This window comes from Callospermophilus lateralis, chromosome 3 (assembly GCF_048772815.1).
Source record: "Callospermophilus lateralis isolate mCalLat2 chromosome 3, mCalLat2.hap1, whole genome shotgun sequence".
Classification (NCBI taxonomy): domain Eukaryota; kingdom Metazoa; phylum Chordata; class Mammalia; order Rodentia; family Sciuridae; genus Callospermophilus; species Callospermophilus lateralis.
The window spans coordinates 88,195,606-88,218,926 of NC_135307.1; the positions used below are offsets into that span (position 1 = coordinate 88,195,606).

Sequence of the window (23,321 nt, forward strand, 5' to 3'; positions counted from 1 at the left end):
TGAAAGAAGTGCTTAAACTAATATGTGCCATATATTCAGTGCCCAATAAGTGTTAACTATAATAATAATAATAACCGACTCTGGGAACACACGTCGTTTGGAGGTACCGCAGGTCCGGCCCTTCTGTACAGCAGCACCGGTGGCATAGGCGGGAAAGTCATCAGCCATTTCTCTGCAAGCACTAGGTTGCAGAGCCACATCTTACACAACAGCACCAGCGCCCGCAGGCAGTGCACAGAAACCACTCAAACCAGTGTGACCTCCTCACCGTTTTCATGGCGAGTAAGAATGTAAACATGAAAAGGGTCTAAAGAAAGCAACAAGTGCTGCCAAACACGGTGGCGCACACCTATGATCCTAGCTAGTCTGGAGGCTGAGTCAGGAGGATCCCAGCTGGGCAGTTTAGCGAGACCCTGTCTCAAAATAAAAAATGCATGTTCATTCCTTGAGTTCAATTTCCACTAATTGAAAAAGGAAAAAAAAAGGGGGGGGCGGGCTGGGGATTTGGCTCAAGCCGTAGTGCGCTCGCCTGGCATGCGTGCGACCCGGGTTCGATCCTCAGCACCACATACAAAGATGTTGTGTCCGCCGAAAACTAAAAAATAAATACTAAAAAAAAAAAAAAAAAAAGGTAAGAATGAGGGAAACTTATCGCTTTTGAAATAATTGGTGAGCACAGAGTGGTGGCGCACCCCTGTAATCCCAGCGACTCAGGAGGCTGAGGAAGGAAGATCACACTTTAAAGCCCAGCCTCAGCAATTTAGCAAAACTCTGTCTCAAAATAAAAAGAGCCGTGGAGGCTGGGGTTGTAACTCCGGTAAAGCGCTTGGTGTGAGGCACTGGGTTTAATCCACAGCACCATAAATGAATGAATGAATGAATGAAATGGTATTGTGTACATCTACATCTAAAAATATTTAAAATACAATAAAAAGGGCTGTGGATGTAGCTTAGTGGTAGAGCACCCCTGGGTTCAGCCCCCAGTACTGCTAAATAAATAAATAAATACTCAAGCAAAACAACAAAATGGCGGGCTGGGGTTGTAGCTCAGTAGTAGAGCCCTTGCTGAGTACATGTGAGGCCCCTGAAATTGATTCTCAGCACCGCATATAAGTAAATAAAATAAAGGTCTATTGACAACTAAAAATATATTAAAATAAAAAAATTTATTTAAAAAAATTGGCTAAAATATTCATGAAGCAGAGGGTTCATCATACTATTTTCTCTACTTGTGTGTATATTTGAAGTATAATAAAAAAAAAGTTTAAAAAATAAGTCAGGCAAGGTGATGCACACCTGTAATCCCAGCAATTAAGGACACTGAGGTAGGAGGATCACAAATTTAAAGCCAGCCTGAGCAACCTAGTGAGGCCCTGTCTCAACAATTTTTAAAAAGGGGCTGAGGATGTGGCTCAAGCAGTAGCATGCTTACCTGGCATGTGTGCGACCCGGGTTCGATCCTCAGCACCACATACAAACAGAGATGTTGTGTCTGCCGAAAACTAAAAATGTAAATAAAATATTTTTTAAAAATTTTTAAAAAGGACAAGGAATGTAGCTAGTGATATAGTAGTGCTCCTGGGTTCCCAGTATCATGAAACTTTTTTTTTTTTTTTTTTTTTTGTGGTTCAGGGCCTAGTACATACATGCAAGGCAAGCACTCTACCAACTGAACTATATCCGCAGCCCACCTACACGGAACTTAAAAAAAATATTTATTTGAAGTTTTAAAAGCAGAGCCAAGGGGGTCTTGGGGCATAACTCAGTGGTACAGAACTTGCCTTGCCTAGTATGTCTGGTCCCTACGTTCAACCTCCAGCACCACCACAACAATAATAAATTATAAAAATAAAACTGGAAAATCCTGGTAGGTTAAATAGGTAGGTTTAACCTACCTGGTAGGTTTAAAGAGGGTTAAATAGAGAAATACAGCCAAATGGAAGGTATACACACACGTATTCATACATGAAACTCTTCCTCTCAGGTTCATCTCCAAGTGAAATAGAGAAACATTTTTCTTCTACTTATTTGGATACCTTTGTCCTTTCAGAAACCCCAAACTTATTGTTGTCTTCCTTTTTGTATGTGTGGTGCTGGGGATTAAACCCAGGGCCTTGTGCATGCAAGGCAAGCCCTCTACCAACTGAGCTATATCCCCAGCACTTATTGTTGTCTTCCTATTCCTAAATCTGCTTTGAGGAAGAAATCTGATCATTTGGAAGTTTCCCTGTGACTCTAAATCAAAGTGTGCACTTCCCTGGGAATGTATTTGTCTTCTTCATCTTCCATAAATCAAGGAGTGTCCTTCTTCTTGGCTTAGAAATTTCAGGAGGGCATGTTTACTGAGCACAGCAAAAGTTCTCAGCACCCTTAGAATCATAACTTAAGCAATTTTCCTGCAAGTCCCAAAGGCAAACATTCTCTACCGTTGCTAAACTGACAAAGAACATGGTCTGTAGTTGACCTTATTCCTTGAGTGGGATCTACTAACTCTTACCTCTTGGGCCAGTAGTTGGGAAAGAACAGGTCCTTTGGTGCAGGTCAGTGAGACTGCCATGTCCCTAAAGCTTGCCTTAGTTCCTTTCCTCTGGAAGGGAGGGGAGGCCTTGGATTTTAAAAAGATGAGGCAGGGCTGGGATTGTGGTTCAGCAGTAGAGTGCTCCCATAGCACAGGCGAGGCCCTGGGTTTGATCCTCAGCACCACATAACAATAAGTAAATAAAATAAAGGCATTGTGTTTATCTATACCTAAAAGTATATATAAATAAAGATGAAACAGCTGCTTCCTGGAAGTTGGCATCAGGGTATCCTACTACTATGGGTAATGTCTTTTTGTTTTTAGTTTTTAATTTCCAGTTTTGTCTTGGTCTTCTCTGAATCTTTAGCCTCCTTGAGCAGTTTTAAGTCATTTAAGGCAAGGGGCCTGGGTTCCAGCACCACAAACAAAATTAAAATTTAAAAAATAAAGGAAGGGGGTACTGTGGCTGTGGCTCAGTGGTAGAGCACTTGCCTAACACGTGTGAAGCACTGGGTTCAATTCTCAGCACCACATAAATATAAATAAATAAATTAAAGATAAAAAAAAATCCACATAATAAAAAAAAATAAAGGAAGAGGGTAGGCAAATTTAATTTACCAGTGTAGGAAGATGGCATGACTTAATCCAGACCTGCCCATAAGAAGGGGTAGCCACAAGTTCTCCTCTACCCCTGCAGCCCCTTATTATTCCCCTGGGATAGATATGGGCTAACTCTGTCTGGTTTTGTTTGGAGGACAGGAACTCCTAGAACAGCTGCTTTTGCATTAGGTCAAATACATTTCCTGTTGATTTGATTAGTTTCCTTCCAAGCAATGCATTTATGGAAAGAAGGGAGCTTTTGCAGGCATGCATTTGCACAGGCAGTAAACCTCCTCCAGTCACACACACACACACACACACACACACACACACACACATTCTCCCCATCCACCCACAGGCGTCAGTCACATTTAGAATTTGCACAAATGCACACCCTCCCTCATACTTCACAATGCACACCCTCTCACCCACCTACACATTTCTTCCACAAAATCACACCTGCTCACATACCCCTAGAAGTGCATTCCTATACTGTGCCCTGAGAGAGAAAGGTAGGAGAGATAGGCAAAGTGAGTGGGTTATAATCACTCATGAACCAAGCACCCTTGGTAGGAGCTAGAAAGTCAGAAGATCGGGATCCCACAGATCCCCCTGCCCTCCTGTAAGTAGAAATAATGAGAACTGAGAGGGATTCTAAATTAGAAGTGGAGGAAGGTCCGGGCCCAGTGGCTCATGCCTGTAATCCCAGCAGCTCAGGAGGCGGAGGCAAGAGGATCAAGAGTTCAAAGCCAGCCTCAGCAACAGGGAGGCACTAAGCAACTCAGTGAAACTCTATCTGTAATAAAATACAAAATGGGCTAGGGATGTGACTCAGTGGTCGAGTACCCCTGAGTTCAATCCCAGGTACCCCCCCCCCCAAAAAAAAAAAAAGAGTGGAGGAAGCATGGGTTGGGGATATAGCTCAGTTGGTAGAGTGCTTGCCTCAAATGCACAAGGCCCTGAGTTCTATCCCCAGCACCACCAATAAATAAATAGATAGATAGATAGATAGATATAAAGAAAGAAGTGGAGAAAGCAGGAACTCAGCTCCTTGTCTCTTGTAGAAAGTATGTTGCTTGGAGTGACAGGCTGTAAGTGGAGAATGCAGCTGCATCAATGATATGCCTGAGGAGCCCACTGGAATGATGGCAAAGGGTAACCCTTGGGCTAGATTTTCAGTCAGCCCAGGAAATTATGAGGTTCGGGGTGAAAGGAGAAAAGGAAGGAGTGGGTTGTTTGAGCTCTGGGTTCAACATCCTCCAGGAGAAGTCTTTCTAATGTCAGCTAGAATCAAGAAGGGGAGTCATCCCCTTACAGGAAACTTGAAGTCCCCTCCAGAGAAAAGAGGTGAGGTGAAGCTCTTGAGAAGGACAAGTGCCCAAAAGCAGAGAAGCAGCAGTCTGAGGCCATTCTGGCTTCTACTACAAAGCATGGTCCGCCAGACCAAACTCAGAAGCTATGGATTCGAGAATGGAATAAGTCTTTTTCTTTAGGAAAAGACCCACAGTGCCCAAGAAAATTGGCAAAGTTCAGCTAAAGGGAGACTAAGGCCCCTGCCTTCCAACCCTTGATAGTGCTTCCTTGGTCTCTCCCTGTGCTGCCACCTGGGGGCGCCACCAGCTGGGTTTAAGGCTACTGCCAACAACTACTGTTGTTATCATTAGGATAATTAATAAACAAGCACTGATGGGGCCAAGTGGAAGAAGAAGCAGGCCCCTGCTGTGTGGAAGGAGCAGATCAGGTGAAAAGATCTAGTGAAGCTGCAGTGGGGGGCTGAATGGCTAGTCCTTTCTCCCCAACCACAAACTCTAAGAAAGACCTTTGGGGTAAGTTCAGGGACCAGGTAGAGGTGTGGACAAGGGGAGGAGAACACTTGTTAGGCTGGTATGGAACCTGTTCTGCATCTGCTTGACAGGACACCCCATCCCCACCCCTTATGATTACTGGTTATGGGGCAGGCTCTGAGGCAATTGTTCACTCATTTAACAGGCATCTATTTATAGAGTGCCTACTGTGTGCGAGGTGGGCTACTACTAATAATGTTTTAATGGGATAACTTGAGGAAACAGTCAAGTTCAACACCATGTCCTGGGTGTGAAAGAGGAAGCAAGTTGGAAGAATGACCACTCCCAAAATACATGGGCCATTGAGCTTTGGCCTGTATAGGGTAGCAGTGGGGATATATATATCAGATATATATATATATATCAGATAATATCTGACAATCATCAAGCAGATCTTGAAGAACTCAGGACCCCCATAGCAAGTTGGAAAAGACTCTGGGAAACTGAGTTGGAGAAACTGTTTATTTTTGAGTAGGGTTTTACTTGGAGGATAAAGGGTGGGAATAGAGCACGAATATGAAGAATTTGGATGAAAGGCTCAATGAAAGAGGTACAGGGATGTTAGCAGATCCGGGGAAAGGGGCAGCTGTTGATTGGGAGTGTCTAGTATGTAATTTATGCCCTGAGAGGGCAAGTGCTAGTCTCTGGGTCAGAGTTTGGGCTTAAATTAGGGTGTGGTAGGGGCTTCGGAGGAAATTTTCAGAGTAGGGTCTGTAGTGTTGAGAGGAAGAGGCTAAGGAGAGTGTTTAGGGAAAGGAGGGGCGTGGCCCGCGTGCCTATCCAGGGACCAAGTCAGAACCTGAGGATCTGCATTGGGGTAGCTGGGGCCGGGGGAGCAGGCCGGCCTGGGAGGTCTGGAGGTGGGGGCGGGCCAGAGGTCCGGTGACAGTGCCGGAGTTAGCAATCCGCCCCAGCCCCCGGAGCTCCGCGGGGGGGCGGTACGAGCTCGGGCTGCCGGCGGGTCGGGAGGAGGCGGTGGCTAGGAGAAGAACATGAATCAGCGGCAGCGGCGACGGCGACGGCGGCTGTGGAAAGAGCGCGGTGGCCCAGGAGCGGCCCCGGGGACCCCGCGTTGCTGACGGCTGCGGCGACTCCCGGTCGACGCGGGTCTCGGAGGCACTGGCCCAGCGCCGCCCCCCGGGCGGGCCCCAGCTCCTCCCGCAGCCCTCCTCCTCCTCCTCTTCCTTCTTCCCTTCCCTCCTCTCCACGCTCCCGGGCCCGGCCCGGCATGGTGCGGCGTCGCCGCCGATGGCGCTGAGGCGGAGCATGGGGCGGCCGGAGCTCCCGCCGCTGCCGCTGCCGCTGCCGCCGCCGCCGCCGCCGCCGCTGCTCCTGCTCTTGCTGGTGGGTCTGGCCTCTCTGCCGCTCCCGGAGTCCGCGGCCGCAGGTAGGGTCTGGCTCGGGATGTGGCGGAAAGCCGGAGACCGCGGAGGGGCGCGGCTGGGGGTCGGAGCCCAAGAACCACACTGAGGGAGACCCGGGCCTCGTGAGCAGTAGACTTGGGTTAGGGGGCCGGAGCTGGAGGGCCAAGGTTTGGGGCGCAGCCGTGTGTTTGCTGCCAGATCTCCAGTCGGGGTCCCCGCCCCCAACTTTCTAGTGCCCAGAGCTCTCCTGGCGGGTGAAGGGAGTGGGGTGTGGGGTGTGTGGTCAGCAGGGGTATTTGGAACTGGATTTTCCCGCCTGCATGTTCCTGGTTGTTTGTTTCCCTTCCCCACTTTTGGAGACTTAGTTCTGTCCGCCACGAAGGTCCCACTCTGAAACCACAGGGTCTGGGGCTGAGCACCCAAGGGAAGGGGCACCCGCCTACCATTTAGATACAGCCTACCATTTAGATACAGGGGGGTGTGAGGGTGCCGGGTCACAAAATACATCTGGTCGTATATACTCTAGCTCCTGTGCTCTCAGGGCTTCCTGAAACGCAGAATGTTGGATGGCTTGGGCTGGGGCAAGGGTTCTGGTCTTTGTGGGATTTAGCCACTTAGGCATTTGCTAATTGTGGGAGTGCTCCATGCTGTACCTTGCTTCCCAAGTTCTCAATGCACACCTCTAGACTGCTGGGAGTATGGGGAGTGTGAGGCTATCTCTCCTTGTCCTGTGACTGATGCTGGATGAAGGGAGTATGATAGAGACACTGGCCAGGGCAGCAGCCACTGGGCTGGCACCTTCTCTTGAGACATTTCCTGCCTTATCAGTCTCTCAGGGGAGGGAAGGGATGGGAAAGGAAGGAGAAGAAGGTGACAAGTATTTACAAGCTGAGGCTTAAAGAGTCCAGGAATTCGCCTAGAGTCACAGCAAAAGGGCAGGAAAAAGCAGGACTGACTTCACCTCTTCACCTGCCTATCTACTTAAAAATATGCCAGAGGCCAGGAGAGGTGTTTGTGTGTTTGTGTTTATGTGCATGCACAGAGGGCAGGTTTCCAGTAGGTGGGTCCTGTTGATGTGACGGTGGCCTAGGGGCCTGCTGCTCAGGGCCCCATCTCTTCCTTCTACCTCCTACCTTCCTAGCACCGCCCATGCTCACATGCAGGTATTAATAGAGCAGGCGCCTGCCAGGAAGGCTGCCATGTGTTTGATCTGACGTGGTTTTGTGGCCATATGTTCTCCACTTCAGGGGAGCACCCCCTCCTTCCCTTCCTCAGCCTCCCTTCATTTGGCAGGGTGGGGTGCAAGGGGTGCTGGCAGTAGTTCAGGGCTGGGTTGACACCTTGGGTGGAGAGCTGGCATCTGGCAGCCTGTTGCACTGGTTGGGTGCAGCAGTCATTCCCAGGGTATTACCTTCCCCAGAAGTTGACAGCTTCCCACTGTTTCAGCCCAGATTGCTTTTTTTTTTTTTTTTTGGTGTCTGGGCAGCAGGGAGCTGTGGGGAAGAGGTCCTTACTTAGAGTTGGGGGAAACTTTGCAATAACAGAAAAGGTACCTGGAAAGCTTTCTTACCTCTTCCCCCAAAACAGGTCCAGGTTTCCTGCCCTCCCACATTGTCCTGCTGCCGTTTCCTTGGCATCGGCTGAAAATGAGCCCTCTAATACAGAAGCTATATTCTGGAAGAGAATGGGAGATATTTCCAGAGACAGGGCAACCTCAAACAGGCTGACATTCTTCTTCCCACCCCTCAGGCCTGAAGCTCGTAGGAGCCCCCGTGAAGCTGACAGTGTCGCAGGGGCAGCCTGTGAAGCTCAACTGCAGCGTGGAGGGGATGGAGGAGCCTGAGATACAGTGGGTGAAGGACGGGGCTGTGGTCCAAAGTTTGGACCAGATGTACATCTCAGTCAGCGAGCAGCACTGGATTGGCTTCCTCAGGTGCAGGGTTGTGGGGGAAGGTGTGGGATGCCATCTTGGGTGTAACTGTGCTCTTAGGGCTCAGGAGTTGGGGGCTGTGCTGAGGTCCAGATGTCTGTGGTTTTTATTTATTCATTTTTTCACACATCACAATATTGGTCTCTGGTTTTTAAATTTGACAACCTGTGGAAACTTCTTCCAGAAGTGGGGCTGGCTAAATCCGTCAAGTCTGCCCGGGAGCTGCCCCTCTTGACCTCAGGAAGCAAACCTGTTGTCATGTTTCCACAGCCTGAAGTCAGTGGAGCGCTCTGATGCAGGCCGGTACTGGTGCCAAGTAGAGGATGGGGAAGAAATTGAGATCTCACAGCCAGTGTGGCTCACGGTAGAAGGTGAGGAGGGCAGAGCCACAGGGATGTGTTGGCTTGTAGCAGGTGTTGTCTACTAGTGACCATACCTTTGCAGAGAAAATGCAGAGGAAGCTGGGCTGCCCCATGGCCCCATTGGGCCCAGTGATACCAGGCTCTAGTCCACCCTAGACATCAAAAGACCCTACCTGCTAGAGTCTGGGTATCTAAGAATCAAAGGGGCAACTGGGATCCACAGACTATGGAGTGCAGTCTGTTTCTTTTATCTGAGCAGCAATTCTCAAGCACCCATCTGAGGCTGGACCCTGCTCTGACAAGTGGCCCTACCAGCAGGGAGAGGGGTGGGGGAGGGGAGGGAGGTTTCACAGCTGCGAGAGCTCAGAGCCTTTCAGCCCTGGAAAACAAAGTGACTAAGAAAGTAACAAAAGGCCCTGAACGGGAGCTGGGGCCTGCCAGCAGAACTCCTGCTATAAAGCTCCCACCCACTCCCTCCCTCTCCACCCCTCCCCCAGCTCCCTGCCCCCAGCTTCTCCCTTCCTCTGAGAAGAGCTATCAGAGCAGGTCTCTAGGGAGTGTGGGGGCAGGCAGCAGAATCTGCCTCACCCAAGGGGGCTGCAGGGAAGGGATTCCTATGGAAGCTGATATAAAAACACACTTCTGCCCCCCAAGCTTGATGCCTGTGCTGCGATCGACCCACTCATAAGGGGTGTGTGGGGACCTTCTGCATAGAGGACTTCGGATGGATGTGAACTTGTGATTTGGGCAGTTGGAGGCTATAAGGTGGAAAGGCTCACTTCCCACACCCCTTCTCTCCCTAGGTGTGCCATTTTTCACTGTAGAGCCAAAAGATCTGGCAGTGCCACCCAATGCCCCTTTCCAACTGTCTTGTGAAGCCGTGGGCCCCCCCGAACCTGTTACCATTATCTGGTGGAGAGGAGGCACCAAGATTGGAGGTCCTGCTCCCTCTCCCTCCGTTTTAAACGTAACAGGTGAGCAGCCTCAGGAGGGGCTTCAAGAAGGGAATGAGCTGAGGTTTTTCATGTAGTGAGCCTGGCAGAGTTGGAATCTGTCTGAATCACAGAGTTTGCTATTGTGAGTGTCCAGAGCAAACCCCTGTGCCTGGATGCGTGAGCTGCACTATTGCTAAGCTCATTAGACAGGTGTGCTAGCCTGGCTAGGTGGGCTGATTAGTGGCAATCCTGCTGTGTGTACTCAAGGAAGGTGATGGGGCCTCCTTGCTTGGCTCACAGCAGTTTAGGACATGTACAGCTGGCCCTGGGAGATGAATTGTGTGAGACCAGGGGCACCCATCCCCCCCACCCTCCCAAGGGAAGGAGCCAGAAATCAGCCCACGCATTGCTAAGAAGGAGTGTCTGGCAGACACCGAGAAGACAGACTCTCATGCTGCAGAGGAAATGGGGGTAGAGTTAGGGGGGAGACAGAGGCCTGCACAAAGATGCAGGGGCTTCCTCCCCTCATAGCTCTTTCCAGATATTTTCCCGAACAACTATATGTTTCCATACCTCTGCACAATTAGACTCAAAGCAGCCACACCTGCACACCAGCCTGGGCCCCATAGTCTGTCACACACTTGTGAGGCTCACTGATCTGTAAAACTGTAAGTTTTTTTTTTTTCCTAGTTAAGTCTTGAACAGGTCAAAAAGAGAGTCTGGGCTTGGTTTCATGGGCTAGAAAGTAGGAGGAAAGGGATTCTGATCTGTCTAGTCCCTAGCCATTGGAATCTGGAGAAGAGGTAGGTTACAGGACTTTTTGGAAGGGAGGACAGGGCCTATTCAGAGAGGGGGTTTGGTTCCTTCCTTCCTGATATGCGTGGTTAGGACCCTCAGGCAGCCAACCTGATAATAAGCATTCACTAAACTCCTACTGCACACACCACACTGTGCTGGGCACCACGGGGGACTGAGGAAATACAAAGGAAATAGAAGCTACCTTTCCAGCCCCCAAAGAATTCAGTATAATTGCGGAGACACATGCATAAGGAACTGAGAACTAATGCAAGGCCAGGAATCTGCAAATATAACAATGACAGGGCTCTGAGAAGGACATAAAGGAGTGGCCAGAAAAAGGACAAAGGATGCAGCTCTGTGCTGTCTGTGGGAGATGGGATTGAGGTGGGAGGCTCCCTATAACATTTCTTAAGTGCTTATTGTGTGCCATGCACTTCACTATAAATTACCTGATTCTCATAGTTCTAGCATTTGAGAGATGAGAAAACAGCCCCATCCAAGCTCACTGGACTCAAAGTCCTTGTTCCATTCCACCACACCCCACTGTCCAAGCTCCTTCCTTTGGCTGGAGGGACTTCTAGGATGTTCAGGCCAGATTCTGAGTATTCCCCTTCCTCAGTCCCACACTGAGCCAGAATTGCTGTTTTGGGGCACTAACTGAGGTTTTCTGGCCCCAGGTGTGACCCAGAGAACAGAGTTTTCCTGTGAAGCTCACAACAGAAAAGGCCTGGCCTCTTCACGACCAGCTATTGTTCACCTTCAAGGTAGGAGTACTAGAGGCAGAAGCAGGTAGATGAGGCCAGGGTCATGCCTGTTGGAGATCCTCATATGAGGGGTAATTGGCAAATCTCCCATTCCTAGGGGGAGCACCTGAGACCCTGCTGTGGCTGTGATAAGAATAGAGTCCTGACGTCACAGCAGATTTCCCATCCCAAAGGAGACTCTGTGAGGGAGGGAGAGAAGGGAGCCAGCAGGAGGTGGTCAAGGCTCTAGCCCAACCTTGTTTCTACCACTCCTGTGGAGGGAATGGGGGCAGGGAGGAGCCTAGCAGATGATTGAGACCAAAGGGCTGGTGCAGTGGAGGAAGGGAGGAGCAGAGGGAGGTAGGAAGCCAGAGAGTGGAGGAGCTTGTCTGTGGCTGCAGGAGCAGCTGCCTATTTCTTCTTTGTAGTTCCCCAGGCACCAGGTACTGCCTCCATATAAGATCTTATTCTTTGGTCAGGGCCTCTTATTTCAGAGAGAGAAGTAACCTTTATCTATAGCCTAAGCAGTTTCCCAATACGAGCAGCCATCCCCTACTGGTTACTTGATTTTTGTGTCCCAGCACTAAGTAGCAGACTTTAGGTTGGGGGTGTCCCAGGCCCTAGAGGGAACTCAAGGCTTGACTCCTATGCATCCTCCTTTCTCCTCTCATTCTTACTGGGCACTGACTCTTAGTCCCCATCCACAGCAAGGCCTGCAGCCCCCTTTAACATCACAGTGACAAAGCTCTCCAGCAGCAATGCTAGCGTGGCCTGGATGCCAGGTGCTGATGGCCGAGCTGTGCTCCAATCCTGTACAGTCCAGGTAAGCTGAGATGGGCCCAACAGACTTTCCTGAACTGGCCAGGCTCATTCTGGCTGCATGGGCACTTCATGACAATGATATCACATTTACTAGAGTTCATAGGGTTGGTCTGCAGCACTATTCAGGTGCTGTTCCTTAGCATGAATAGCCCAAGCCTCTCTCTCAGCCTTGACAACTAAAAGACTGCAGATTGGCTCAAGCCTGTGCATTCTTTAGGCTGGAAAGCAGATTTTCAGAGCAGATTTGGGGTATCTGGAAGAATTGTGTGTGTGTGTGTGTATTGCGTTGCTAGGGATTGAACCCAGGCCTTGTCCTTGCTAGACAAGTGTTCAACTGCTTAACTGGAAGAACTTTTCTTCTGGTGTGAAAGCCTTTGATTTATCTGATAGTCTGCACTTGCATGCCCCTATACCCATGCCAAAGAGAACAAGAGGACCAGAAGGGGTCTTAAACCCTGGAGGGTAGAAAAGGTGGGTAAGGTTTTATCACAACCAAGAGGCAATGCCAGCTTACTTATTTGATTTGTTTATTTTAAAGGAATTTACTGAGAACATTTTGAAACTGTTCTAAGCAGTTCCCTGGGCAGCAGGGGTCCCTGCTCTGTGTTCCACTTTTGGAGGACCCCACTCTGGCTCTCCTTTGGCCCTTACTCTGGGGAAAAGAGTCTGCAGAGCCAAGGAGATAAACAAATCTATCCAGATTGCCTTTTCTTCCACACCATACTGTACATATTCAGCATCTAATGCCCTGACTGCCATGGGTCTGACTCCAGGGCCTGTGTGGGCCTCTTCCAGGTCCATCCTCCCAAAGGTGGAACATTCTATGATATGTACACTTCTAAACCCTAGGGGCAACTATTTGTGTGGAGATGGGAATACAGCCTGGGTGTGCAGACAACATTGTCCACACTTGTGCATCCGAATCTCATCATGATGTAGACCCTTGCCTGGGGGCCAGCTCTTTCAGTGCCCCCATATCATGATTTGGGACTGCAAGGATTTGGAAAATTATAAATGTAAACTTGACCTTCTAGGTGGTTTGGAAGTCTTAATTCTTAAGGTATCATGATAGAAATTATTTCTGAGCACAGTGGCACACACCTGTAATCCCAGCGATTTAGGAGGCTGAGACAGTATTACAAGTTTGAGGCCAGCCTCAGCAACTTAAACCCTAAGCAACTTAGTGAGACTGGGTTGAAATAAAAACTAAAAAAGGGCTAGAGATGTGACTCTGTAGTAAAGCACCCCTGGGTTCAATCCTTAGTACCAAAAAAAAAAAAAAAAAAAAGAAGAAGAAGAAGAAGAAGAAAGAAAAGAAGGGGCTGGGGATGTGGCTCAAGTGGTAGCGTGCTCACCTGGCATGCGTGCGGCCCGGGTTCGATCCTCAGCACCACATACAAACAAAAGATGCTGTGTCCACCGAAAACTACAAAATAAGTATTAAAAAAAAGAAAAAAGAAAGAAAAGAAAAGAAATTATTTAATAGTTTGTTAGTTAGGGCTGGAGGTGTGGCTTGGTGTTAGGGTATTTGCATAATGTGCAAGCCCTGGGTTCAATTCTAGCACTGCAAAAAATAAAAGTGTGTTTTCTGACTTATAGATTTTTTTTCCTTTGATATTGGGGATTTATTTCAGGATGTTTAACCACTGAACCACATCTCTACCTTCCCCCCACCCCCCTTTTTTTTTTTAAGATAGGGTCTCACTAAATTGCTTAGGATCTTGCTAGCTTGCTGAGGCTGACCTTGAAATTATGATCCTTCTGCCTCAGCTTCCCAAGCCACTGGGATTATAGACGTGTACCACGTCCAGCTTGATTGATAATATTTAAATATCTAGTTACACAGTACATGGATCTATTTATTCTCTGGCCCTGAGCCCGCAAAATGTAAAGTGAAGGACTGGTTCAAGGTACCCCTAGGGTCTCAGTTTCTCTCCCCTTGAGAATCTCTGAGACTTTGGGATGGCATGTGACAATAAGTGGCAAGTGCTCTGGAACACATAAGGATCAAGTAAAGAAGGACAAGATTTTTTTTGGAGTAACTAAGACAGGTTTTCACCAAGAAAGTGACATTTGCACTCTTAAACAATAAGTAGGGCTTTGCTAGGAAGAGCATGTCACTTCAAGCAAAAGGCAGAGTATCTGCAGCACCATGGAGCTCCAGAGCCTTCTGCAATACAGGGTAGAGACAGGTGGGAGCGGACAGGTTATTTGAGCTTGCTGGTAGACTTAGAGGAAGCATTCATTCCAGTTCCCCTATCTTACCTAGCCCTTCCATCTTCCATCTTATCTTTTTTTTAATATTTATTTTTTAGTTGTAGTTGGACACAATACCTTTATTTCCTTTATTTCAACCTAGAGCGAACCTAGAGTCTCGCACTTGCAAGGCGAGCACTCTACTGCTGAGCCACAACCCCAGCCCCATTCTTTCTTATCTTATTGACCTTATGAACTTTCTTCCCACACTAACCAGTTTTCTGCTTTTCTGTAGGTCACACAGGCCCCAGGGGACTGGGAGGTCTTAGCTGTAGTGGTCCCTGTACCACCCTTTACCTGCCTCCTCCGGGATCTGGAGCCTGCCACCAATTACAGCCTCAGGGTGCGCTGTACCAACGCCTTGGGGCCCTCTCCCTACGCTGACTGGGTGCCCTTTCAGACAAAGGGTCTAGGTAAGGGACTTACAGAGCAAGATTGGCTCAAGTTCTGAATAGAATTGATTGGGAGGGGCTACCTGAAATGTAGGTTCAGGCCTCATTCAGCTGACATTTCCTGAGAGCTGCTGCTGCTGCACACCACTGTTTACAGCTTTGCATCTAGTTCTTTGTGGGTGGAACAGAAAAGCAAACTGGAAAAGGTCAGATAATGGAGTGATGAAGAGTGCTCATGGTGGCCAAGGAAAACCCCCTAAAGAGATCTAAGTGAGGTCTGAAGGATAAGGAAGAAGCCATGTAAATATCTGGGGGGACATCACTGCACAGAGAGGGCAAAGCAAGTACAAAGACAGATGGGCAGGAACTGGCTTGAAGTTCTCTGGCAGTTGCAAGGAAGCTGAGCTGGCTGAGAGAGAGGACAGTGGTGGTGGGGGTCTGGTTGGTGGGGGTGAGGCAGTAACCATGGTGATGAAGTGGTCCTGCTGGGCTGAGAGGCTGCCTGTCCTGCCAGTGACTTTTGCTTCTTCCCCAGCAGTGGGAGCCAGGAGGCGAGCCCTTCCCCAAATTACTGCTCTCAGCTGTTCAGTTCTTGGCGGCTGGTTCCAAAGATCTACATGAGATAATGATAGTGAGAAGGTTAGGGATTTTATCAATGTTCTCTCTTTGGGTACAGCCCCATCTAGTGCTCCCCAGAACCTCCACGCCATCCGCACAGATTCAGGCCTCATCCTGGAGTGGGAAGAAGTGATCCCTGAGGGCCCTTTGGAAGGTCCCCTGGGCCCCTATAAACTGTTTTGGATTCAAGACAATGGAACCCAGGTAAGAGACAGACCTTTCACTTTTGCAGCTCTCTCCAGTTCCTGAGGCCTTTAAGAGCTTCAGAATGGCTGTCTCCAGCAGGCCTGGGCCTCCCACCACCTCAGGGAATGCCTTTCTCCTCCCCACACCCCACACTCTTCTCTTTGCTGGATTGTGTCTCCTTTTGGGATTGCATCCTCTGGCCACTTTGTATGTAAAGCAGGAAGCACATTCCTGCATCAACTAGGGGATGGTACAGATAAGGCTTTATCCTCAGCCCACTTGCCTCCCATCCCCCACCTGTCCTGAGCCTAGTTTTTGTTCTTGAGAGAACTCTGCTCTGCAGCCTGGAGCAGAAATGTGAGACTCCCAGAAGGGTGTGTTCTCGCAGCCCCTACTCTTACAGTACCCTAGACTCCCTGTTCCTGGTTTAACCTTTTTCTGTCCTACCGCCCCAGCTGAAGGCCTTCTTAGTTTCAGTGTGGGTGGGGCTTTTCCTGGCTACAGGATGAGCTGACTGTGGAGGGGACCAGGGCCAATCTGACAGGCTGGGATCCCCAGAAGGACCTGATCGTGCGTGTGTGCGTCTCCAATGCAGTTGGCTGTGGGCCCTGGAGTCAGCCATTGGTGGTCTCTTCTCACGACCATGCAGGTGAGGGAGGAGGAGCAGGAGATTAGAGATTTCTATCTAGACTGGTGGGAGGAGGCTGGTGGCTCCTGTTCTCCCAGTAAGTCCCCAAACTCAGTCAATTAGTTTAGAGGGGGGTTAGTATTTATATTTCATTTTCCTCCCCTTGCCCCAGAACTGGCATAGAAATCGTTGGTCATAGGTGACAAAAGCCAGGGCCTGTCAAAGTCCAGGTAGGAATTCTTGGATCTTCACCAGCAGCCTCTTTCACCTGGGTCCTACTGACTTAAGGGAGCCTCTTGACTGGGCCAGGTGACTGTCCTGGGAAAGTTCTAAAGGAACTCATTGATGTCAGTCTAGCTTATGCCACTACCCTTCCCTCCAACAGGCCAGCAGGGCCCCCCTCACAGCCGCACATCCTGGGTGCCTGTGGTTCTGGGTGTGCTGACAGCCCTGGTGACAGCCGCTGCTCTGGCCCTCATCCTCCTTCGAAAGAGGCGGAAGGAGACACGGTTCGGGTAAGGGAGTGTGAATGTGCAGGAGAGGCAGGTAGTCAGCATTGGAGCTGACCCCAAGTCCTGGGTTTTCCTTTAGGCAAGCCTTTGACAGTGTCATGACCCGAGGGGAGCCAGCTGTTCATTTTCGGGCAGCCCGGTCCTTCAATCGAGAAAGGCCTGAGCGCATTGAGGCCACACGTGAGTGGTGGAGGATCATAGGAGGGAAAAATGGGCTGTCTTGTACCCCAATCTGCATTCTTTTACCAACTCATTAGTTTGCCCAATAGATCTGAATGTATTGTCCCAAGCGTAGACCGTGAAAAAGATATACAGACTTAACCTCCTGGGGCTCTTCACCCCCACTGTGGGAGAGCTAAGTTCCTTCTGCTGAGGAGGGGAGGCCAGAGGGCTGGGGTGAAGAAGCAGGCTGAGTTTGGACTGGGAATCAGAACTCTACCCCTTTCTCACCCCCCCACAGTGGACAGCCTGGGCATCAGTGATGAACTGAAGGACAAACTGGAAGATGTGCTCATCCCAGAGCAGCAATTCACCCTGGGCCGGATGTTGGGCAAAGGTCTGTGGTCTGTACAGGGTTGGTAGGAGTTTGCCTTCTCGGATGAGTTTGGTTGCTCCTTTAACTTAGAGGGTGTGGATTTGGGTCAGCTCCTATAATCAAAATATTCTCATTGACTCCTGAGTTAGGGCTGTTAGAGGGAATGGTTGCTGGGGATATAGGAAGGGCTAAGGAGCCACTCCCAGCATGCTCTGCTTTGGTGAGAGGCAAGGGAGCCTCCTCCAATTGTTCCAGAATCTGATGATTTTGTGTCCCTATGGAGGATCACCTGGGGAGCAGGGCACCAGGGAGACTTCCTCTCATTTGACTTGGTTCCTAGGAGAGTTTGGTTCAGTGCGAGAGGCCCAGCTGAAGCAGGAAGATGGCTCCTTTGTAAAAGTGGCTGTAAAGATGCTAAAAGGTGAGTGGAGAATCATAGTTTAGAGAGAGGTCCTCATGAGGGAAGGTAAAAGGGGTGACAGGTCCTGGAACAGGTTCTGCTTTGGCCTGAGATTTTCCAAGATGAGCTAGTCAGCACTAAATGGATGCTGTCTGTACCATGTGAATAATTCACAAGCATAAACCCACACAGATTCATGGCCCAGCATTGCTCTCTGCTATCAGGAGTGACTGTCCTCTGAGTTCACTCTTGGGTGGTTACAACTGTGGTTGGTTGAACTATCGGACTATTCAAACCAAAGGGAAGACATTCACAAGTGGAAAAATTGTTGGATAGCTCCATTCCACAGGGATTCTTATGCTCATGGCCAGGCTGTTTCCAGGGGGGCCCCTGTGAAACTCAGGACATCTGAAGGATAAGACCTAGGAGGCTTAGGCTTCGGTTGGAGCTGGGGGCACCTTTATTTCATCCCATCCCCATTCCCCATTAATTTTTCCCAGCTGACATCATTGCCTCAAGTGACATTGAAGAGTTCCTCAGGGAAGCAGCTTGCATGAAGGAGTTTGACCATCCTCATGTGGCCAAGCTTGTTGGTAAGTCGATTTTGGGAGGAGAAGATACAGAATAGGACTAAAAATATGCTCCTTGTATAGGAAAGGGCACTCTATAAGAGAGAAGTTTGGCTTTACCTGGTAAGCCAAAGAGGGTCCTGGTTAAAATCTGACCTTGCTCTAGGTAAGGAACATAGTTTACAGACCCTGCACCAGAGGTCTGGATTTGAAGACCGTTCCTATGGGTGGAGAAGGAGAGGACAGGGAAGATTTTCCAGGTATCAGGGAAGAATAGCCAGAGCCATTCCTGAGCAGTCCCCATGCCAGAGTGGAACCCTGGGGAAAGAGGTAGCAGAGCCAGGTTTAGAGGTGAGACCTAATAAGTGGGGACTAATGTAGACACCTGAGCTGCCTTTGACCTGTGCCCAGCTCTTGACTCTCCCTTGTTCTAGGGGTGAGCCTCCGGAGCAGGGCTAAAGGCCGTCTCCCCATTCCCATGGTCATCCTGCCCTTCATGAAACATGGGGACCTGCACGCCTTCCTGCTTGCCTCCCGGATTGGAGAGAACCCTTTTGTGAGTGCCTAGGGTGACAGTGGCCGGGAGGAAACTGATAAGAAAAGAAAGCCAAGAACAGGACAAAGACCCTGGGAGAAGGGGCTTGGTAGGCAGTGCTGTTGGAGCTGTTAGGGAGAAGAAGGGGTCAGAGTTTGACTCCATTTAAGGTAGCTTCCTTTGCCCTTACAAAGCCCTGCTGAGAAGTTTAGGCTGGGCAAGGACTTTTCTGGGAGAAGAGACTTGTGGAGCCCCAGGCTGCAGTATTCTTGGCTTTCAGGCTTTCTCACAATTGTCAAAATTTTCTTGCCTTGGGCAGATCCTCCATCCCCTTTCCTTCCTTTCAGTGATTCTGAGGACAATCTTTAGGCTTTCTGACCAGGGAATCCCATTCATCCTGCCCCACCTGGGTAGGCAGGTCCAGCCTGAGCTTGCCCTTCTGCCTACCAGAACCTGCCCCTCCAGACCCTGATCCGGTTCATGGTGGACATTGCCTGTGGCATGGAGTACCTGAGCTCCCGGAACTTCATCCACCGAGACCTGGCTGCTCGAAATTGCATGTAGGAATTCTGGAGGGCTTGGGGTGGGAGATAGCAGCTAGTGCCAGGAGGAGCCAGCTGACTGCTCCTGCCTGGGACAGTACCTGCTATGCATGGGGGATAGCCTGGAAGCAAAGAAATCCTGGTTTAGTAAGGCTGTGAGTACTGAGGAAGGCTGACCCTATACTCCAACATTCCTCACAGGTTGGCAGAGGACATGACAGTGTGTGTGGCTGACTTTGGACTTTCTCGAAAAATCTATAGTGGGGACTACTATCGTCAGGGCTGTGCCTCCAAATTGCCTGTCAAGTGGCTGGCCCTGGAGAGCTTGGCTGACAACCTGTATACTGTACACAGTGATGTGGTGAGCAGGGTGGTACAATGAGGCTTGGTGGTAATATGTGTGGTGTGAACTAGCATGTGGGTAGACTGTACAACCATCAAGGGTCTGGCCAGGTCTGCTTTCTGGGCTTTGGCTGACTAATTATGAGGCTCCTGACCCCCAAGATGTGCTTGCCTCAGAGCTATTGCTCTGCCTGATTCCGGAAGCCCAGTGACACTTCCTCCCTAAACTCCCAGTGGGCCTTTGGAGTGACCATGTGGGAAATCATGACTCGTGGGCAGACACCATATGCTGGCATCGAAAACGCTGAGATTTACAACTACCTCATCGGCGGGAACCGCCTGAAACAGCCTCCCGAGTGTATGGAGGACGTGTGAGTACCCTGGGAAGGGGAATACAGAAAGGACAGAGGCACAGAGTTGAGCAGCAGAGCAGTTTCCCCTGTCACCTTTTCCCTACACCTGCTCCCTTCCTCCTCCAGAGACCCCAGCAAGTCTAAGCCCTCCTGGGCTGAGCTGTCCCCAATGAAGCTACACAGAGCAAGGGAAAAACTGGGCTGCTCCCTCACTCTTTGCATGGCAAAGAGTTTTTATCTCCTCTTAAGGAAGTAGAGGGACCTGAGATCCTGGGAACAAAGAACATGTCTCCTTTCCTTGCTTCAAGCCAGGTCCTTGAGAGCAGGGTGGAATGGTGGTACTGCCTACTGTAGTGTTATTCAACCTTGTTGACAAGATGACATGTTACTAACATTAGCCAATCACTTTAGGTATTCTTTCAGATAATCTTCCTCTAGCCCTATGAGGAAGAAAGTATTGTTATCCCCATTTTGTAGATGAGGAAATAGGATTAAAAAGGTTAAGTAACATGGCCAAGGTCGCACAGCTATTAAATGAATGAGTTGGTTTTTTTGTGTGTATGTGTGATTTTTGTTTTTTGGGTTTTTTTTTTTTTTTTCTGTAGTTGTAGATGGACAGAATGCCTTTATTTTATTTATTTTTATGTGGCACTTAGGATCAAACCCAGTGTCTCACACATGCTAGGCAAAGCACTTCACCACTGAGCTACAGCCCCACCCCTGAATGAGTTGGTTTTGAACCTAAATCCCTGTGGTTTTAGAATATGTGCCCTCAACCATGATATCAACTGTAATTGGTTTGTTCTAGTCTTACTCCCCAATCCCATCCAAGCCAGAATGTCCCTGGGGCCCCAAAGGACCTTTTGCTAGTACCACAGGAAGGAGTCCCCAGTGATCCAGGGAAAATGTGATCCTTTTGTTGCTGTGGGGTTGGACCTCCAGAGGGATAGACAGAAAGGCTAAGCCTAAATAATGGGCAGTGAATTTGAAGTGCTCAAAGCCTGAGCTGTAGTGCCATGCCTGCACCTGAGGGCAGGAACATGGTAGAGCTCGGGGCACGGTGGACACTGGAGTTCAGGTCTCCCTGAAGCGGCAGCCTGGCTCCTCCCAGGCTGGAACTGGTATTGTCAATGGTGGGTGGGCAGATACTGGCCTTCCACCAGGCAGCCTGGTGGCCAAATGCCAGTTGGCTCCTAGCACAGCCTTGAGAATGTGTCCTGGTTTGGTCATGTATCCCCTAGCCCTGGACCATTCCCACGGCCTGCCTGGGATCTGGCATGATTCTTCTCATTGTTGGGATCCCCTCTCAGGAGGGCTGGTGCAGGGAGTGCTTGGAGCTTTTGTCCTGAACATAGGCAAGAGAGTCAGACATTTGCTCTGGTTGTGGTCTCAGCCCCTTCCCATTAGGTTTTATGAAGGTTTTTGCTGTTGTAGTTATTTTCCCTTGCCTCAGTCATTGCTTAGGCTTCAGGGAATCTGTAAGACTTCTGAAATAGTATGCAAAAAATATTCCTGCCAAGGCACAGGGGCTAAGAAGCTTTTCTCAGATTCTCAAAGGTATCCACATACAATGAAGATTTCAGAATACCTGAGTGATTGTTGCCTAATGAGGACTTGAGTGTTCAAATGCACCCTGATGCTGGGCATAGTGGCATGTGCCTGTAAGGCCAGCTACTCTTAAGACCTGCCTGAACAACTTTGTGAGACCCTGCCTCAAAATAAAACAAAAAGGGCTGAGGATGTAGCTCAATGACAGAGCATTTGCTTAGCATGCAGGAGGCCCTAGGTTCTATTCCCAGCACCAAAAAAAAAAAAAAAAAAACCCTCTCTCTGAAAGACAAAAACATTATTCATAGTACTTCTTCCCAAGGCAGCTTAGGAGGAACTTTTGGAGCCTCCCATATGCTTCATTTCTGTGTGACCTTGTTAAGGTTCTCCATCTCTCTGTGCTTTAGTATCCACATTTGCAGAGTAGGGATTGCTTTATTTCATAGATGTTGTGAGAATTGAATAACTTAGTAAGTGTAAAATACTAGAAGAGTGCCTGATACATAATAAGCGCTATATACTGTTATATTAAAAATTATATATATAATATATATATTATATATATAATTTTTTTTTTTAATCCCAGTGCCATATGATTAAGGGACCTCTGCTTTTGAAGGAAGGGCCACTATCTCCCTTCACCTTTCTCTCCACCCCAGGTATGATCTCATGTACCAGTGCTGGAGTGCTGACCCAAAGCAGCGCCCAAGCTTCACATGTCTGCGAATGGAACTGGAAAACATCCTAGGCCACCTATCTGTCCTGTCCGCCAGCCAGGACCCCTTGTACATCAACATTGAGAGAGCTGAGCAGCCTACTGAGGAAGGCAGCCTGGAGCTGCCCTGTAGGGATCAGCCCAGCAGCAGAGCTGGGGATATCAGTGGCATGGGGGCAGTGGGTGCCACCTCCAGTGACTATCGGTACATCCTCAGCCCTGGAGGATTGGCCGAGCTGCCTGTACAGGCAGACCAGCAGCCAGAGAGCCCCCTCAATGAGGCCCAGAGGCTGCTGCTGCTGCAGCAAGGGCTACTGCCCCACAGTAGCTGTTAGCCCACAGGCAGAGGGCATCCGGGGCCATCTGGCTGGCTCTGCTAGCCACTGTGCTGGCTGACTAAGCCCTATCCGACCCCAGCCCCAGGCAGCAAGGTGTGGAGGCTCCTGTGGTAGCCCTCCCAAGCTGTGCTGGCACCTGGACTGACCAAATCGCCCAATCCCAGTTCTTCCTGCAACCACTCCATGGCCGGCCTGGCATTAGTTCAGGCATTGGCTTGGAGGAGGTGGGCCAGACCTGGTTGCCTGAACCCAGGCAGCTGGCAGGAGGGGTGGTGGTGGTTATGTTTCCATGGTTACCATGGGTGTGGATGGCAGTGTGGGGAGGATAGATCAAGCCCTGTGGGCACCAACCCTCCCAGCTGATCTGCCCCTGCTGCTTTAGTGCATGCATTGAGCTGCCTCCAGCCTGGGGGCTCAGCAGTGCCCACCATGCTTGGGGTTTAAATGCCAGGTTTTGCCTTTCCAAGTCAGAGAGATGCCCTTGTACCATTATTACTTTTTAGGTGAGAGTTGGTAAGGGGTTGATACAGTTGGGTCCCAAGCCCAGTGGCAAAAGATGGTGGGACATTCTCAAGTCTGAATCCTTGTCACCTTACTGATTCTCCACTCTGCCTATACTGGGAGAGGTATGGGGAGGGTGCTTCTCTGAATTGAGCCTACCCCTCCACTGCATGCTGGAGTACCACAGGCCACCAGGGGCCTATCTTTTGAAGGCAGTGTGCTGATCTGGCTAGAGGCACAGAGGGCTGGCCCAAGAATCCAGGGACAGGGAGGTGGGAAGAGTTCAGGAGCCCTTCTCCAAGCTCTCCTGCAGTCTGAGCATGCTACCAAGTCCCCAGATATCCCAACACTAACAAAGGCAGCTGTGTCTGAGACCAGCCCTTTTCCACAGCAACCCCTTAGTCCCACCCTCCTACCCTCACTGGACATCCTCTT

At 49.6% G+C, this 23,321-nt stretch overlaps 1 protein-coding gene across 1 annotated transcript; it reads left to right on the forward strand.

Moving 5' to 3' along the window:
* The first annotated feature begins 6,171 nt into the window (after nucleotides 1–6,171).
* Nucleotides 6,172–22,382, forward strand: Tyro3 (TYRO3 protein tyrosine kinase). Its single transcript, XM_076848504.1, has 19 exons — nucleotides 6,172–6,349; nucleotides 8,076–8,259; nucleotides 8,527–8,627; nucleotides 9,422–9,592; nucleotides 11,029–11,115; nucleotides 11,802–11,917; nucleotides 14,408–14,585; nucleotides 15,241–15,386; nucleotides 15,873–16,017; nucleotides 16,382–16,511; nucleotides 16,588–16,688; nucleotides 16,969–17,064; nucleotides 17,384–17,464; nucleotides 17,944–18,036; nucleotides 18,447–18,568; nucleotides 18,998–19,107; nucleotides 19,291–19,450; nucleotides 19,666–19,802; nucleotides 21,992–22,382. Exons 1-19 carry the CDS (start codon nucleotides 6,211–6,213, stop codon nucleotides 22,380–22,382), a joined length of 2,688 nt encoding a protein of 895 aa, XP_076704619.1. The 5' UTR covers nucleotides 6,172–6,210.
* Nucleotides 22,383–23,321: the final 939 nt, after the last annotated feature.